At 46.4% G+C, this 16,736-nt stretch overlaps 1 protein-coding gene across 3 annotated transcripts in view; it reads right to left on the reverse strand.

The window, feature by feature from the left end:
- Positions 1–1,217: 1,217 nt before the first annotated feature.
- The window catches only part of GABRB3 (gamma-aminobutyric acid type A receptor subunit beta3), a 1,350,469-nt gene continuing 1,334,950 nt past the window's right edge, over positions 1,218–16,736 (reverse strand). For all 3 annotated transcript variants that reach the window (XM_069636590.1, XM_069636591.1, XM_069636592.1), the window contains one exon: positions 1,218–3,193. In XM_069636590.1, coding sequence (XP_069492691.1) covers positions 2,843–3,193 — 351 coding nt within the window. In that variant the 3' untranslated portion in view covers positions 1,218–2,842. The remainder of the gene's footprint in view (positions 3,194–16,736) is intronic.

Below are 16,736 nucleotides of genomic sequence, written 5' to 3' on the forward strand. Positions count from 1 at the left end.
GAGGAAGTGGAAGGAGTCATATGGTGCCTTTTCTTCATCTTTCTCAATGAAGACAAGGAATGGTGTGAACCGTTCCTGAAGCTGCAGCGTTTCTTTGACCTTTTCCTCCGAGGAACGTCACCGTTCAACTCATCAGACGAGTGCCTTTTCGACAGTGTCGTGGATGAGAATTTCGTAGGGGGCCTATCCACTGCTAGATTCCCCTTACACTCCTTCAATGCCTTACCTGGCATGGACTCGCAAGACCCACAATCTGTCGTCCTGTGCTCGAAAGCAAGGCACCACAGACACATTTTATGGGGATATGTGATAGACATCTTGGAGCCGCAATGACGGAACTTTTTAAACCCGGTCTTTGGGGTCAATGCAGCCGATGACAAGGCCCTTTCTCAATGTCGCAGTTTCTGAGAACACTGAAGCGTGCTGTAATTCTCGAAGCGTTAGCTATCGTGGAAAAATTGAACTGAAGCTAACGGGTGCTGCGCACGTTATATATACTCGTGATGACGTTGACCTCGAGACGGAGACTCTCGAGGGACATTGAGTCAACCGCATCGACGCATAGCGCCCTCTGCCGAAAAAATATTCGAAAGCAGCTAAAGCTGGAATGGAAGATATATCTAAAGATGAGAAATACGTGCGAGAACACAATACATTTGAAATGTGGTTGAAGAATAGCAAGTTTCAGAGTCATTTATTCCCTTTAGTTCTGTATAATAATCAAGAACTTACTTCTAATAAATCAATTTAATCACAATCATGACGTAATGTGCTGTTTTTACATTAAGCCCAAAAAAGACATTCTAAAAAGCTGTAGATGCATCCACTTCATCTCAAATTGAAAATCATGTTTCAGTGTTACTTATTATAGATGGTAAATCTCAAACATGAGTTGATTTTACGGAAATAACCCAATCACACCATAAATAAGGAAAACCAAGCTCCCTTTAAAACGCCCCCCTTTTTTTATAATTAAGACTTCATTCAACAACATCCATTTCTCTCACTCGATGAAAGCTGCACTTCGTTTCCAGTGCAGAGAGAAAATACATGGGTGAGCTATGCAAAAGGATTGGTTTCTATGGTAAGATTACAAAATATTTAAATGAACGTACAAATCATCCTTACATACTATGCCTTTATATTTTGCATTCATAACAGTGAAAAAAACGTGTAGTTTTGGCAATGCTGTTAATAAATAAGAGACCCATGCTATGTATTATGAGCAACTATAATTATTTATGTGAAATATAAAAGATAATATCAGGTTAATAAAAAGCAATCACTGAATATACATACACAGGTGCAAAATGGTTAATGGTCTGACTATTAAGATGTGGCTTATGAAGCATTGGTTGCATGTGATAGAAATGTTGCATACAAAAAATATATTCTCTGTTTTTAAGAAAGGTCTTCTTTGCTAAATAGTACATTATATGAATGTTTCCCAAACGTGTACCGCTTCTCATGCTCCCAATAATTTAAAAAAAATCTAGAAACTATTGTGAGGATGGTACTTATTCAAAATACACACAACTTGTTTCTGCACTTGCAGACTTTGCATAAGGTAATACTGAACATACTAATTATTGAAAGAAGATACACTGTGTGCTATCATGTACTCCTTATGACAGTTTCATGCTACAATAGATGTACTTTGAATTTCAGTCTGCAATCCAATAAAAGTGGTTATGTGCATGTTATACCTTGGTATTGAATATACATTTTAGATGTACGCTATATTAAAATTGTCAATCTAGTTAATAAAATGAAACATCACAGAACTATGTATGACACATCATGCCGTCAAAACTGCAAGCACAAAAGAAAACATCTTGATAAAATATACATATAAATGCATATTATGCAAATATACATTACATTAACATACACTGCTGCAAGATGGTAGAGTTAACGTGAACGCATTTGTATGAGAAACTTAAATCGATGGCATGTGGGAGTAGCAAATATCCTGAGACTTAATTATTTCTGGTGTCATTGAGAATGTGGGCCCCTGGTGTGAATTCTCTTCTGCTAGCACATGTCTGGGGTGTAAGTGAACGTCCGCTATTTTATTATATGCTTCAGTGCCAGAGATGTGCTTTTGAACTGATTGCAGCACTGGTCCTCCACAATTACACTTTAAAGCACGTTCAGAACATGCGGTCTGCTTGAATTGGACACATTTCAGTGGTACACTCGGAACCAGCCCTAGTGAAAAAATATACTGTACATTATAGTGCTTAAAAATCACATTTCATTAATTGCTGAATGAACTTGGGAAGATGCGTGGTTTGAGAATGGTTAGCTTTTTGTAATAATGTATCGGTACAAGCGTGTGCTTCAGATTTCCCTAACATATATCATAAAGTAATCGTCCATCAAAGGAGGTGCGGGTCTAAAAACGAATCACATAATTTATACATGAGAAGAATTACTTTGTCTCTTATAATACAACTTTAACATTTCAATGTGTATAAATGTACTGATTCAAGGCCCTAGCTGCAGCGCTATGCTAGGATCCATATGTTGACAGCCAAAATCTATCTCCATAGTGTGCCTGCATATTACACATCAATTTAAATTCCAAGGCATAATCATCTTTCCCAGGCCACTGCTGCTCATGAATGTAGAAAAATATTTGACAAAGTCTCTGCATTAAAGTGACCAAATCTGCTGAATCCAAAGTTGATCATCTGCAGTGCACACACACACAAGTATGTGTTGTACCATACATACCCAAGCATGGATATAGGTATGTAGATTTTTCTAAAAATCCTGTACACTCACATGTGACAGGCAAGTGGAGGAAATGCCATGTTCCATAAGGTACCAGGGTCAATCAGTTGACATAATATAGCCAGTATATTAGGTTGAAGAGAGAAAACGTGATTGGAAATATGAGTCGTGACCATCTGTCAATGGAATTCACATCAGTCAGATCTGGGATTTTAATTTTCAGTTGTGAAGACCTCCGCCGTAAATGGTGTTTCTTGCTGTGGGGGCCTGTCCTGTCGAATGAGCGGTGTGCTGAGTTGTCTCGAGACATGCTCTGTTTTCTGCACTGAATTCCTGAGTTGTCAAAAGATATTGCTGAGTTCCTAGAATCAGTGACACTGGTTGTAATCTCATTTCCTGCCACTTCATTGTGAATCTCTAGTGTTGTTAGCAGAATGTTTCCATGAGCATCCACCTAGGAGAAAAGAAGAACATAATGCACGATTAACTTTATAATTAATATCAACATATATTTTATGTTGCAATGTCTATATAGGCATAATTTACTAAAAACAAGTACACTTAAATATTGCCTCTTAGTTCTCTAAGCATGCACAAAAACATTCTTGTACACGATTCCTCTACACGTTGATCAGACTCCATTCTACAAGTAACATTTTCCTTTATTAGATTATACATTACATCAGTATTATTCAAACTCAAATTACACAGAGTAAAGCTCCCTTTTCTTCAAATAGCTAAGTGGCTTTATTAAAACATCCCAATGGTGGCCTGTCCATAATGGGTGAGGGGGTGCCGACCCACTAGTATCCTTGCCTATTATGGGTGAGTTAAGCTAGCCCAGTGTAAAGGCTTTCTCTTTGACAGTTCTCCAGCATGCATGTCCAATGAACCAAGGAAAGGTGGTTGTGTTTTGCTTCACCAGCCTTCCATTGGCCTTTGGGGATGCAGGCTGGTGTAATGCAGGCCTGAATGTGCGAGGGGACACTTGCACCTCTGTGCACATCCAGGGGTTGAGGGGCGTGGAGATGGAGGCAATCCATTTCGGCAGTGCATATGCAAGAGCCAAGAAGCACTCTATGTTCCTTGGTTCCTTTTTCATGGTGCGGGGGAGCTGGAGGCCCTTCATACCAGGCAGCATAGGGCCAAGAGAATCAGAATCCAGAGCGGGTGGCCGGTAAGAAAATAAAATATATATATTTGAGTGTGTGCAGGAGCTTGTGTTTGTAAGTGGGTGTGTGATTGAGAGAGTGTATGTCATTTGGGTGCATGTGTAAATGAGAAAGGGTATGAATGCCGTATGGTTGGTCAGCATGAGTGGATGAAGAATGTATGCTTTATAAATGCTGATGCGTGTTTGTGAATGTGAGAGTTAACGAAGAATGACTGCCTTTGATGCTAATGCGTGTGTGTGAATGTGAGAGTGAATGAAGAACGAATGATGATGTGTGAATGTTAATGGATGTGTGCTAGGCCCTGGAGCAGGCCTCTGATTGGGGTTTAGCAGGGAATGGAAAAGTCTGGAGAGGGACGGCAAGTTGATGCCCAGTAAAAAATGTCATACAGGGGTGAAGGCAGGATAATGAGTGTTCCTGCCTAGTACTGGCCCACATTGGTGGTCTAGACTGGGGATATTTATCTACTGTGGCATGCCATTTTTTATTGGGCATCAAGGATGAAGGAAACATGATGAGTGTACCTATGTGGTACTTGCACACACTGGTGGATACAGTCTGGACAAATCTTCACTGTGACATAACACTTTTAACTGAGAATCAAGGTTGAGGACTGTATGATGAGTGTTGCTCTATGACAGTAACTGGTAAAGCAAACAAGATTAGGTTCTTCTACAGTAATACTGGCATATATTGGCACATACTCCACGGATAGGCACAGCCAGCATGTAAATGTTTTTCATGCTGGCACATATTGTGGCCAAGGACATGGAAAATGCTCCTGTGCAATGTTGGTGAACCCATTGCAAACTTCGTCTTATTACCCAAATTTTGCAAACCAGGTGTGCTGAAAATGCACTCAATTAACCCAATATATTTAAAATGTTGTCAAGCGAGAACTCCCTTCCCCCAACCATTCCCCCTAACCCCTCTTGGTTGGTTCAGGCACCCAGAGGAGATCCACCAATCTGCATGTTAGAGGTTCAAATACTGGCTTCTCCTTATATTCTTCTAAGGTTAATAAAACAATAGGCATTTAGCATATACGAATTTACATGTACTATTGCACCAAGAGACAGATCAGTCCTCATCACCTATGGTACAAAAGGATGAATTCCTGATGTCCAACAAACCAAATTCGGTTACATTCCAAATGTAAGAAATATCCAATAATGCCACAGAAAAAGTGGGCCGAGATGCCTCTTAGTCACAGTGCTCAGGGACTCCCCAGCTCTGTGTACAATGCCAATGAATGCAAGTTATCTGTTCCAGGCATCAACTTCTTTTCCTGTGAGTCAGTAAAGAATCTTTGGAACTAAAATATATGTCAGCATAGAGCAGAATAGACGAGGTCATTTGTACTCTCCTCATCTTTATTGCCAATATCGTACCACGCACCTCTTTCGAAAGTAGAGGATTACTTTTCCTAGCTGTGTGATGAGTTCGGTGGTGAGGTGCATAAGCTGTATTCAACCGCAAATTCCAATTTACAATGACCTATTACAATGACCTATTTCCAACTCTTGTGGACACTCCTTTCAAAGAGATGTGGCACACTAACCGGAAGTAAAAACGTTTGTCTCAGACTAATACCAGAAAATAAGATGTGCCCCTAACCCTAACTAATGCAAAGCCCAGAGTAGGCAGAACGATATTCACTGAAACCCACTAATATGCAAAATTGGTATTCTGAAAAAGTACCTTGCTCTGGAGTAACTCCTGTTCAATATAAAAATACAAACAATGATGGCGCAGCAATGAAAACACAGGAGGCATTAATGTAGATGTGACCTCTTTAATCTTCAGCTCAATACTGCCCACAAGGCAGTAACCCTGCCTTTACATTCACAAAGGGACACAGCCCACCACAACAATAGAAAGGGTACAGGGGAGTGTCTGTCAGGGGTGTGCATAGAGAGAGGACATTACATCTCCCCCTTGCTCAGCAAAGGACTGGGGCACTTAACCCATTTCTTCAATCCATAAGGATGGTTTGCAAAACACCCTTCGAGAGGGGCTTTGCATGGGAGGAGTGCCTCTACCATTATGATCACTCTCACTGTCATCAGTGTCCAAATCGCCTTCCATACTCAGAGTCTCCATCAGACGAGTCCTCACAGTTTGTTGATTCATCTCTCTCATGAGTCAGCTCACTTTCGAAAGACCGAAAGAATGAGGAATTTCTGGTGACAGTGCCGGTGGGACTGGCAGCCGTTACCATGGTGCCTTTGATGTGAGTCACGGTCATGGGTTCTGTTTTGAAGGCAGGGATTTCCTTGTAGTCCTGAGTTTGACGCACAAGTACTTGATCCCCTATCTGAAAGTTACTGGGTTTTGCTTTTCTTCGGTGGTCAACATACTCCTTTATTTTGCGTTTGCTCTCACAATCTGTTGTCCGGGCTTTGTCTGCACCATTGCTGGATGGCATGCTTTTGGGATTGTGAGGGTGGTTTTTACCGCGTAACCAAACATGAGTGCTGATGGACATGTTCCAGTGGAACTGTGTGGCGTGTTCCTGTAGGCCCGGAGAAGTGTGTAGATGGCCTTTGTGAACGATCCCCTGGTGATGGAGAAGATTTGAAGGGTACGTGTTAAGTTGCCCATGAATCTTTCTACTGTTCCGTTGGCCTGTGGCCAGAGAGGTGTGATTTTGCGATGCTGGAAACCAAGGTGTTCTGCAAACATAGCAAAATCATGCCCACTAAATGGGGATCCATTGTCTGACTTCACAATAGTCGGGATTCCATAGTCAGCAAATGTCTAGCGCTGGAATGACCACCTGGGCACTTGTGGAGTGGATCAAATGAATTTACGGAAATCAAGACATCTCGTCCATTATTACCAGTACGCATTTGCCGTTGGTCAGCGGACCAAACATGTCGACAGCAGCTTCATCCCACACTTGCAATGGCATTGTCGTCATTTTTAGGCGTTCAGGAAATGTGCCCGGTGCAACTGCCTTGCACGCTATGCATTTCCCTAAGGTCTGTTCCACTTTATCGTCCATCTCTGGGAACCACACTTTGGTTCTGAGTTGTCTCTTCGTAGACACGATGCCACAGTGTCCCGTGGGTGCCAAAGAAAGTACCTGGTCTTGTAAACTTGCTGGGATGATTATCCTGTTTTCTTTTAATAGTAGCCCTTCCGGGGAGACGGACAGGGTGTGTCTTATGAGGCGGAATGTCGGGAATTACTTCTCTTCTGCTGCTGACAGGGGCTGTTTGTGCTTGTTCTTGTGATGCCATTTGGCAGATGTCACACACTTCCGTACTGTCGTGAGCAGCGGGTCTTTCTTCGTGCCTTCTAGTATTTGCAGCAACGTGATTGACTTCGGCAGTGCATTGCTCACAAGGTAGTTTACGTATTGGTTGGCCTTAATGGACTGTCTCATCTTGGGTAGGTAAAGGATAACTAGACAAGTAGTCAGCAGGAATGCTGTGTTTCCACGGGTGATGGATGATAGTAAAGGAATATTCTTGTAAATGTAGTCCCCATCTTGCGATTCGAGATGGCATTTTGGCCGTTGGTTTACCGTATATGGTTGGGAGGGCTTGATGGTCCATAACAAAGGTGAATGGTCGACCGTATAAGAACAGATGGTAATGTTCACACGCTCATACAACAGCAAGGCTCTCTTTCTCAGGCTGCGAATAGGCACACTCAGCTGGAGATAAACTGCGACTTGCATATGCCACTACACGTCTTGCCTATGTTGGTGATGCACCTGGTTTTATTTGCGCTAGGATTGCCCCCAGGCCAACTGGGCGGGCGATAACTGTCAATTCGGTTTCTAGTTCTGGATTGTATTAGGCCATGCATGAGGCAGAGACAATACGTTTTTTAACTTCTTGAAATGATTCCTCACACTCAGTTGACCAAGAACATGTGTGCCTTTTGCCTGTAAGTAAGCGGAAATCCTGAATGTACATGGTGCAGTAACTCGCCATGCCTAAGAATTTTCTGATAGCAGACACCCAGGTTGGTGTGGGAGCTTCTACGAGCGCTTGTACCTTGTCCGTGTCCAGTTGAAGACCTTTGTGCGAGAAGATATGCCCAAAGAATTTGAGCGTCCACTTGCTGAGTTCACACTTGTTGGCGTTCAGTGTTAAGTTTGCATCTTCTAGTGACATACACACCCTTCTGAGCGTTTCGTCGTGTGCTTCTTGTGTCGCTCCGAAAATTAAAATATTGCTGTAGTTCAGGCAATGAGGGATGTGTTTGATGATCTGGTGATTTTCGTTTTGAATAGTCGTTTATACCTGAAAAGCCCTAATTGTGTGGAGAAAGTGGTTATATAACGAGAGTCCAGATGTAGTTCAAGCTGATGATAGCCTTTATTTATATCTAGCTTGGAAAAGACTTTTGCTCCATGCAACAAGTGCATCATGTCGGTCATCCGGGGCGCCAAGTGTCACTCTATTTCTAGTGCAGTATTGGGTGCTCTCATGTCCACACAAATGCAAATGCTTATATTTTCCTTTTCTGGTATGGGCACAATGGGGAACAATCAGGGGGTGGGTCCCGAGGCTGGTTCAATAAGATCCTGATCTAGTAGAGACTGTATCTCGTCCTCCACATGCTTCTGAATGTTGAAGGGTATTCCCTGGTAATGTTGGGCTATCGGTTGAATGTGATTATTAATATGCAACTTGATTGGCTTCCCTTTTAATTTTCTGAGACCTTTGAATATTGATGGGAACATTTTCGTCTTCATCTCTTTCGGGCTGGTAGAGTAGGATGACATGATCTGATACATCACATGCACCAGGCCCATCTGGATGGCTGAGCGGAAACTGAAAATGCTTACACCTGGAACTTCACCATTGACTACATATGTCATGGTCTTCAGGCTTTTGTCCTTGTATGTACACATGGTATTGAACATTCCCTTGCAGTCAAAGGGCTTGTTAGTGCCATATGGGTATATATCAATGTCTGCCCTCTTTAGTTCTTTCTTGTAGTTAAGGGACTTGTAGATCTCCTCGTTGGTGACATTCACCATAGCTGCGGTGTCTATAAGGAATTCACAATTTTGTCCATTGATTTGCAGCATCAGGGTGGGGCTGTATTGGGTTACTGTTGTATTTTCTATGGCGTGTATGTATCCTCTTTTCCAATTGCCACTCGATGACGATGAATTTCACTCATGCCTCCCTCTCAGCAAAGCTTCCAGGTATCTTATTTTCTGTCGCGGTGCACACCTGTGTGATTCACTCTTGTATCTGGACTGCTCAGCGTCTCCTCTTCTGTCATCACGTCGCTTGTCCCTGGGAGCAGAGTCTCTTGTTCTGCTGTGTGAGGTGTGTCTGCTCGGCACAGGAGATCACCTTGTTCTTGGTTGAGGACTTTCCCACCGTTTAGTGTCTTTGTTACTCTCGGCTGTTTGAAAGAACTTGAAAGAACTTGAAGTTATTGCACACCGATTGGAAGTGGTTTTCCCCTTCACCTTTTCACAGTGGTGGCCTACGGCTGGGAATGGGCCGATGTGCGAGAATTTGTAGCCACATATATAGCATTTCTTCTGTTCTTGGCTTCATTCCGATGTGCATACAGGGCATAGGGATGCTGATGACGCAGTCTGTGTGATTTTGATGTTGCTTAGTGATTCCGTCTGCAGGGACAATGATGAGTCTGCTCTGGCGAGTTGAAGAATTTCCTCAAGGGTCCTGCTTTTCTGCAATAGTTTCTTTCTGAAATCAGGTGATTTGCATCCTGCAATGGCCAATGACTTTAGCACTTCCTCTCTGGAATAGCGGTCTAAGTCGCAATATTTCACCTTTTTTTTCAGTCTCATAACAAAGTTGTTCATGCTTTCCCCTTTGTCTTGCGTAGATGTGTGGAAAATGTGGCGCTAGTAATCTACGTTTTTTTAGCGGGACATAATAAGTATTCAGTGAGTCAATTATGCCTTGGAAAGTGTCGGTCGAGTTTTCTGGCATTTCAAAGACAATGTCTCTCACAACGGGACCTAGAGAGTGTAACAGTATGGCTCAGAGTCGGCATTGCATCAATGTAAATATTCAATTCCTTGAGCCACCTGTTCCACCTAGGCGCCAGGCTGGTTGTGTTTGCAGATGCTTGGTGCTTCACGTGCTTATATTGGTGGTGGCGTTGTCCTTATAGGCCTGCCAAATCATGTGCTTTCCTGAAGTTGGCTGCTTCTGTTAGGCCTCTGAAATTCCTCTGTGTCGATGCACTGAAAGCATGTGGGACACAAGTTGCGGCCAAAATGAACAGCTTTCCTCTGTGGCGGTACAAGGAAGGATGTCGCTACACATGCTGGTGGACCAGATGCATCGCCGTGCGAAAATGTGGCCTTAAGGGCGTGCAGAGCTGTCCAGGCCTGCCAACGTGTACTATGTTTGGGTGCTGCTGCCAGGTGCTGTGTGGCTGCAGCTTGCTATACTCGACGTGCGAGGAAAAGATGTGTCCTGGTGCCAGTGTGACGTTACAGCCGCGGGCTGTAGGCCGATGAGCGGCAAGAGCAGGATGCCGATGCGCGGACCCAATGGGGCACCGTTGGTCTTCCCACGAGTCTGCGCCAACCCAGGGGGGCACCGTTGGTCTTCCCGCGAGGCTGCGCGGACCCAGGGGGGGAACCATTGTTCTTCCAGTGAGGCTGCGCGGATGAGACCTCCTTCATCGCCAATGTTCAATCCGTGCTTGCGGATTCAAATATAACACTACGAACAATGATGGTGTAGCAGTGAAAACACAGGAGACATTAATGTAGCTGTGACTTCTTTAATCTTCAACTCAATGCTGCCCGCAAGGCAGTAACCCTGCCGTTAAATTCACAGGGAGGGACGCAGCCCGCCACAACACTAGAAAGGGGACATGGGAGTGTCTGTCAGGGGTGTGCACTGAGAGAGGACATTACAACTCCATGCCCGAGAGGAAATAACAAAGTTACTCACCGTAGTGACTACCTTACTCCTAGTCCATAGTCCCCTTTCCTTCATACTTTTGGGACATTCCGTCCTGTGGCACGGGACTGGAGCACTTTTTGTAAAAAATCATCAAATCGAAAAACGTGTCCTTCTTCTCTTTTTACGCGGGGTACTTGCACGCGGCCGTAAGACCGCCCTCCTTAGCTGTGACACGCGCATTACCCTACAGTCCTTTTCTATCGCCAGGTCTGAGACCATTTAAGCAATAATAGAGTATACTTATTAGAGGGGATGGCGGGCGGGCGTATGGAGGACAGGGGACTATGGACTAGGAGTAAGGTAGTCACTACGGTGAGTAACTTTGTTATACTCCTACGTCCCGTCCCCTTTCCTCCATACTTTTGGGAGATTACCAAGCACTCCTTACAGGATAACGGGTGGATGGAACTCCTTTACTGAAAGAGGTTTTTGAGAACAGCTTGACCGAACTGAGATTCAGCCCTGGAGCTCAGTTCTAAGCAGTAATGTTTCACAAAAGCTTATAGGGAAGCCCACGTAGCTGCTCTGGCAATGGTTTCCCGGGGAACATATTTTTGGAAGGCAATGGCACCTGCCTTGCCCCTCACAAGATGGGCATGAATTCCCTACAGAGGCTGAAGGCCCTGAATGGTATACGCCTGTGAAATACAGGAAGAAATCCATCGGGAGATAGTTGCTTTCGAGGCCGGCTTTCCTTTTGGGTCACCGAAGGTCACCAAGAGCTGGGAAGAGCACAGAAGATTAGATGTTCTGTCCAAATAAAACGTAAGAGCTTGCCTTACATCTAAATTATGCAGAACCCTCTCGGCATCTGAGGCCAGTTCTGGGAACGACTGGTAAGGAAACAGACTGGTTCAGATGAAAATCGGATACCACCTTTGGAAGGAAAGAAGGATTGGTCCGTAGGACAACCTTATCCTTGTGAAAGGTGAGGAATGGATGTTCTCAGACAAGGCTTGAAGCTCGCTTACACGCCTTGCCAAAGTCACCGCAATCAGAAAAGCCATTTTCCATTAAAGGAATTTCAAATCCACCGTAGCCATGGGCTTAATGGGTTTATGGCATAAAGCAGTAAGAACCACATTCCGATCACTTAGGATGCGGGTTACGCACAGGTGGATACAGGTGCAATAGACCTCCAAAGTGCCTTTTAATGCCGGGTTTGTCAAAGAAAAAGAGCAAGAGTCCAAAGACAGGTAAGAGGCAATAGCCGACAAATAAGTCCTGCAAGAAAAGACATGCATGCCCGAAGCTGGCAGATGAGAAATGAAGGACAACACTGTATCGATGGCAGCTTCTCTGGGGTCTAGCTTTTTTGCTAAACATCAGTAACGGAAACAGAGCCATTTGCTCCTATACTGAGACCTGGTTGAAGGTTTTCTAGCCACCTGGATGATACGCATATTATCTGCTGACAAATTGAATCTTTCTAAAGATTTGAACTCAGGCACCAGGCCGCCAAACTGAAAGATGGTGGGGAGGGGTGCCCCATCTGCTGATCGCTCTGGTGAAGCAGGTTGGGAATCAGTGGAAGCCTGATCGGCGAGCAGACTGGCAGATGCTGAAGCTCCAAAAACCAGAATCTGGCAGCCACCACGGGGTTATGAACAGGAGAGTGCAATTCAACGTGTTCGTGAGCTTGCATAGTGCCCGGTGAATCAGAGGAAGAGGCGAGAAGGCGTAGGCCCTCATATTGTGCCAAGGAATCTCGAGAGTATCCCCCAGGGAAGAGGCTCCAAGCCCATTCCTGGAAGCATAAAGAGGAAGTTTCCTGTTCCATGAGGTCGCAAAGAGGTCCACTACTGGAGTGCCCCAATGGCGAAAGAGGCCAGAGAGGATCTCCGTGTTCAGCTCCCACTCGTAGCTGACCACTGCTCACGACTGAAAGAATCTGCTGTTACATTCAGCTGGCCCGGAATGTGTACCACCAACAGCAAAACACTGTGCTGAATGGCCTATTCCCATATCTTAATGGCTAGATCTACAAGGGGAGGTGACCTGGTACCCCCCTGCTTGTTGACGTAAAACATGGATACCGCATTGTCCGTGCGGATGCGGACCACTTTGTCCACAATCCCTGGCTTGAAAGCTTTGAGCGCAAGGAAAATCACCAGAAGCTCCAGATAATTCATGTGAAATTGTCTGTCCTGTGGCAACCATAGGTCGAAAACCTGAAGATGATCCATCGTCGCACCCCACCGGATAAGGGAGGAGTCTGCCATAATGGTCACCTGAGGGGAGGGCTCCTGAAAAGGCGCACCCACCGACAGATTGCTGGAAGAGACCACCATAGGCGATCTGTCATAATGCAGAGTGGAACTGGAACCATTTTGGTGTCTGGGTCCTCTGTCAGAAACCAGGAGCTCCGAAGAGCCAACTGCGTAAATTGCATCTTGAGAGGTGCAAGGGGAAGAGCAAGAACGCATGAGGCCATGAGGCCCAGAAGCCTCTGGAACCACCAGGCAGACATGCTTTCTGACTGAAGGAAGAATTGACACGTGGTTAACAGATCCGCCATCCTGTCCACCATCAAGTACACTCTGCAGTCGATCGTGTTCCAACGGAAACCCAGGAATGTCAGGTCCTGAGAGATCGTCATGGAGGATTTCCGCCAGTTCACGACAACTCAAGACTGAACAGGAGCTGAAGGAGAGACTGAAGATTGCTCGAGGCTTTCACCGGACAATAGCTGCACAGAAGCCAGTCGTCCAAATATGGATACACATGAATACCCTGTAGCCTTAAAAAAGCTGCGATAACTGATATTATCTTCGTGAAGATACGCGGCGCCAAGCTGAGACCAAAAGGGAGCACTCGAAACTGGTAGTGCTCATCTCAGAAGAAGAACTGCAGATATTTCAGATGTGGGCTCCAAATCAGGATGTGCATATAAGCATCCTGAAGGTCCACAACGCTGAGCCAGTCGCCCTTCTGAAGAGAGGACTTTTTTTGTCAGGGCGTAATCATCTTGAATTTCTCTTGGAGAAGAGAAAGGTTGAACTGGTTCCACAGCCCCGAGATCTAGAAACTTCTGGATCTCGGCTCTGAGGGAGGACGTCCCCGACTGCTGAAAGGGAGGATTGAAGGTTGGGATAGTGTGGAGGGGGAAGCAGAAGCCCGTCCGAGCGATGGACAAAACCCACTAGTCGTCGGTGATGGTTTGCGACGCCTCCAGGTGAGACGAGATACGTCCTCCCACCGGAGTCTCGTGTGAGCACCAAAAAATATAATTTTGCAGACTTTTCGGCAGAGAGACTACCTGTCCCTAAAGAGGAGGATGACGACCGAGTGAAACACCGGCCATGTTGCTGCCTCCGGCGGGAGTTAGCCGGCGGAGGATGAGTCCTGCGCGACCTGCAGTCTTGGAACCCTCTGAAGCCTGAACAGGATCGAGATAGGAACCCAGATATCTGAGCTTTGTCTGGCGCTTTCACGAGCAGCGACAGAGACTTGTCATCTGTTAAAGAATGAAACAACTCTTTGCCCTCAAAAGGCAGGTCCGGAACTTTATCTTGGATCTCCTTCAAAAACTTTGTTGCATGAAGCCAAGCCTGATGAGAGGTGTCCACCCCCAGCATGAGGCAACGAGCCAAGGTGTCAACATGGTGCGCAGCAGCCTTCAGCATATCCTGCGCCAACACCCTGGCATCTGACAAACCGCCTTTAAAGTCTTCTAACCTGTCAACAGGAATGAACTCCTGGCAGTCAGCCAAATCTCACCACAGTTTCATATTCGCCGCCGCCAGGATGAGCTCTGTGTTATCCTGACACAATTGCAGCGCCGAAGTGGCAAAAATCTTCTTGCCCAAGGAATCGAGCAATTTGTCCTCCTTGGACAGAATTTGAGCTGCAGCTGCGGAAGACACAGAGGCCGGCTTGGATTGCAAAGTGGCGGCTGCTACCTCCGTCGAGGACAGGAGCGGGTATGTCGCCAAGGCTACTTCCTCGAAGATGGGAAGCCTGTAACGGGTGTCAATCCTTTCATTTACGTGCAGCCCGGTGTGGGGTTTATCCCAGACCTTGCGGGCCTCGGCCAGGACGTCCCTCTGAAGGAACAGGCCGGTGCGCTCCTGTGGAGACAATGTTAGTGCCCCTGAAAGCACCCCTTCCTGCGTAGCGGGTGTCTCAGACACTGGTATGTCAAGGAGTGACATCATGTCCAGTACCCGGTCATGAAATGCTTGCACAGAGCGGGGCTGGTCCTCACTGTCCTGATCTGCCAAAAGGTTGTCTTGAGCATCCGGATCCCCCAACTGCGACGGTGTCAGATTGACATCACGCTCTGCTGGAGTCTTGCCCACTGGTGACAAGGGATGGTGACAAGGGAAGCAGAGGCAAAGAGCCGGAGGAGGGCCGGGAAGCAGCGGAGGTGCTTCCGCCAGGGCGACAGGCACCACGACAGGAACTGTCGGGGCAGACAAGGGAGTCTGAGGGCAGATTTCCCTCCCTAAAGAGGCCCTTAAAGTACTCCCTCATGGGATCAGAGTTCATTAGACTATGAAATTTCCCAAAAAAGGCATCCTGTGCCGAGACCTTAGGCGCTGAAGTGAGCAGAGTCCTCTCATGAGGAGCATAACCCCACGAACGCAGTGGGGAGGGCTGCAAAGAGGGCCGGTCACCAACCGGGTCTACATAGACCAATGGGGCAGATGTAGGAGGAAGCGAGACCGAATGTGGAAGTGGCATCCGTGCACGCCAATAATAGGAAGGGCGGAACGGATTCACACTGTTGCGTGGAAAAGGTTGCCCACAGAAAAGAAGGTTCCCATGGAAGGGAAGAATCAAAAATGGCCACCGTAGACCACGCAGGAAGGCCTGCCATTTTGTGAACATCTGAGGAGACCTGCGTCACATGTGTAGATGAGGCAGTTGACTCCACAGATTGGTCAGGGGACTTGACAGAAATGTTAGCCTTGACACAAGGATCCTCGGCAGAGCGGGTATATGGGGCCTTGGATGTTTACTGGACATCCTGTCCCTTGAATTAGTCTCTAAAGGAGGAACCTCGGCATTGAGGTAACAGGAGTTGCAGTCGACGACCTCTCCCTGTACCCCCTTAACAGAACCAGTGACACCGCAGGAAAAATGGAGCGCAGGAAAGTTGAGGAATCCACCTCACAGACAAGACCTTAACAGGCCTCTCAGTTCTGTTGGTACACACCTTAGCCTCGTTAAGAGTAACCTCGGAACAGAGTCCGGTCTTAATAGCTCCCCCGAGAGGGGCCTTGAACTGTGGTTCGGTACAGAAAGACTCAAAAGAGGTCTCAGGGTGCACCCCAGTTTCTGTGTGGGAAGCTCCTGACAAGGAGTCCTCGGAGAGAACTCCGGTACCCAATGCCTCAGCACGACTATGCTGGCTATTAGCACCTGATCGGTGAACCTCAGATCGTGATCCGGTAAAGGCAGGCCCCTCGCGAAAACCCTCTGAGAAAACCCTGGTACGCCTATTAGGCCTGCGAGGCACCTCAGGGAGAACCCTGGTAGCAGAGCTTTTGAAGCCCTCCCGGACCTGGAGGCCCACAGGAAGGAGTCCCCGGCAGGGGTGCCCTGAAAAGTAAGGAACTTACCGGGCATCTCTTCTTTCTGTCGATGAAGAGTTGGAAATGCGATGGAGGAACCTTCTGGAAGATCTCCTCCCACCGACAAGACGTCGTTGAAGTGCCCGGACCGAACGAATCACAGAAGAAACACGAGTCCCAACGGTGATCCGGTCCCAGACACTCCAAGCAGAGAGAATGGGGATCCGCGCTAGCGAAGCGACGCTCGCAAGAGGAACAAGGGGCAAATCCCAGATGCTCCAGCATAGACGGAGGACTACACGACTGCAGAACCGGAGCAGTAGAGAAGGACAACAGGAAGAAAAATGTCTTCCCAGTGATTCTAGTGCATCCAG

The sequence above is a fragment of the Ambystoma mexicanum genome, chromosome 7p (assembly GCF_040938575.1).
Source record: "Ambystoma mexicanum isolate Mex_15411 chromosome 7p, UKY_AmexF1_1, whole genome shotgun sequence".
NCBI lineage: Eukaryota > Metazoa > Chordata > Amphibia > Caudata > Ambystomatidae > Ambystoma > Ambystoma mexicanum.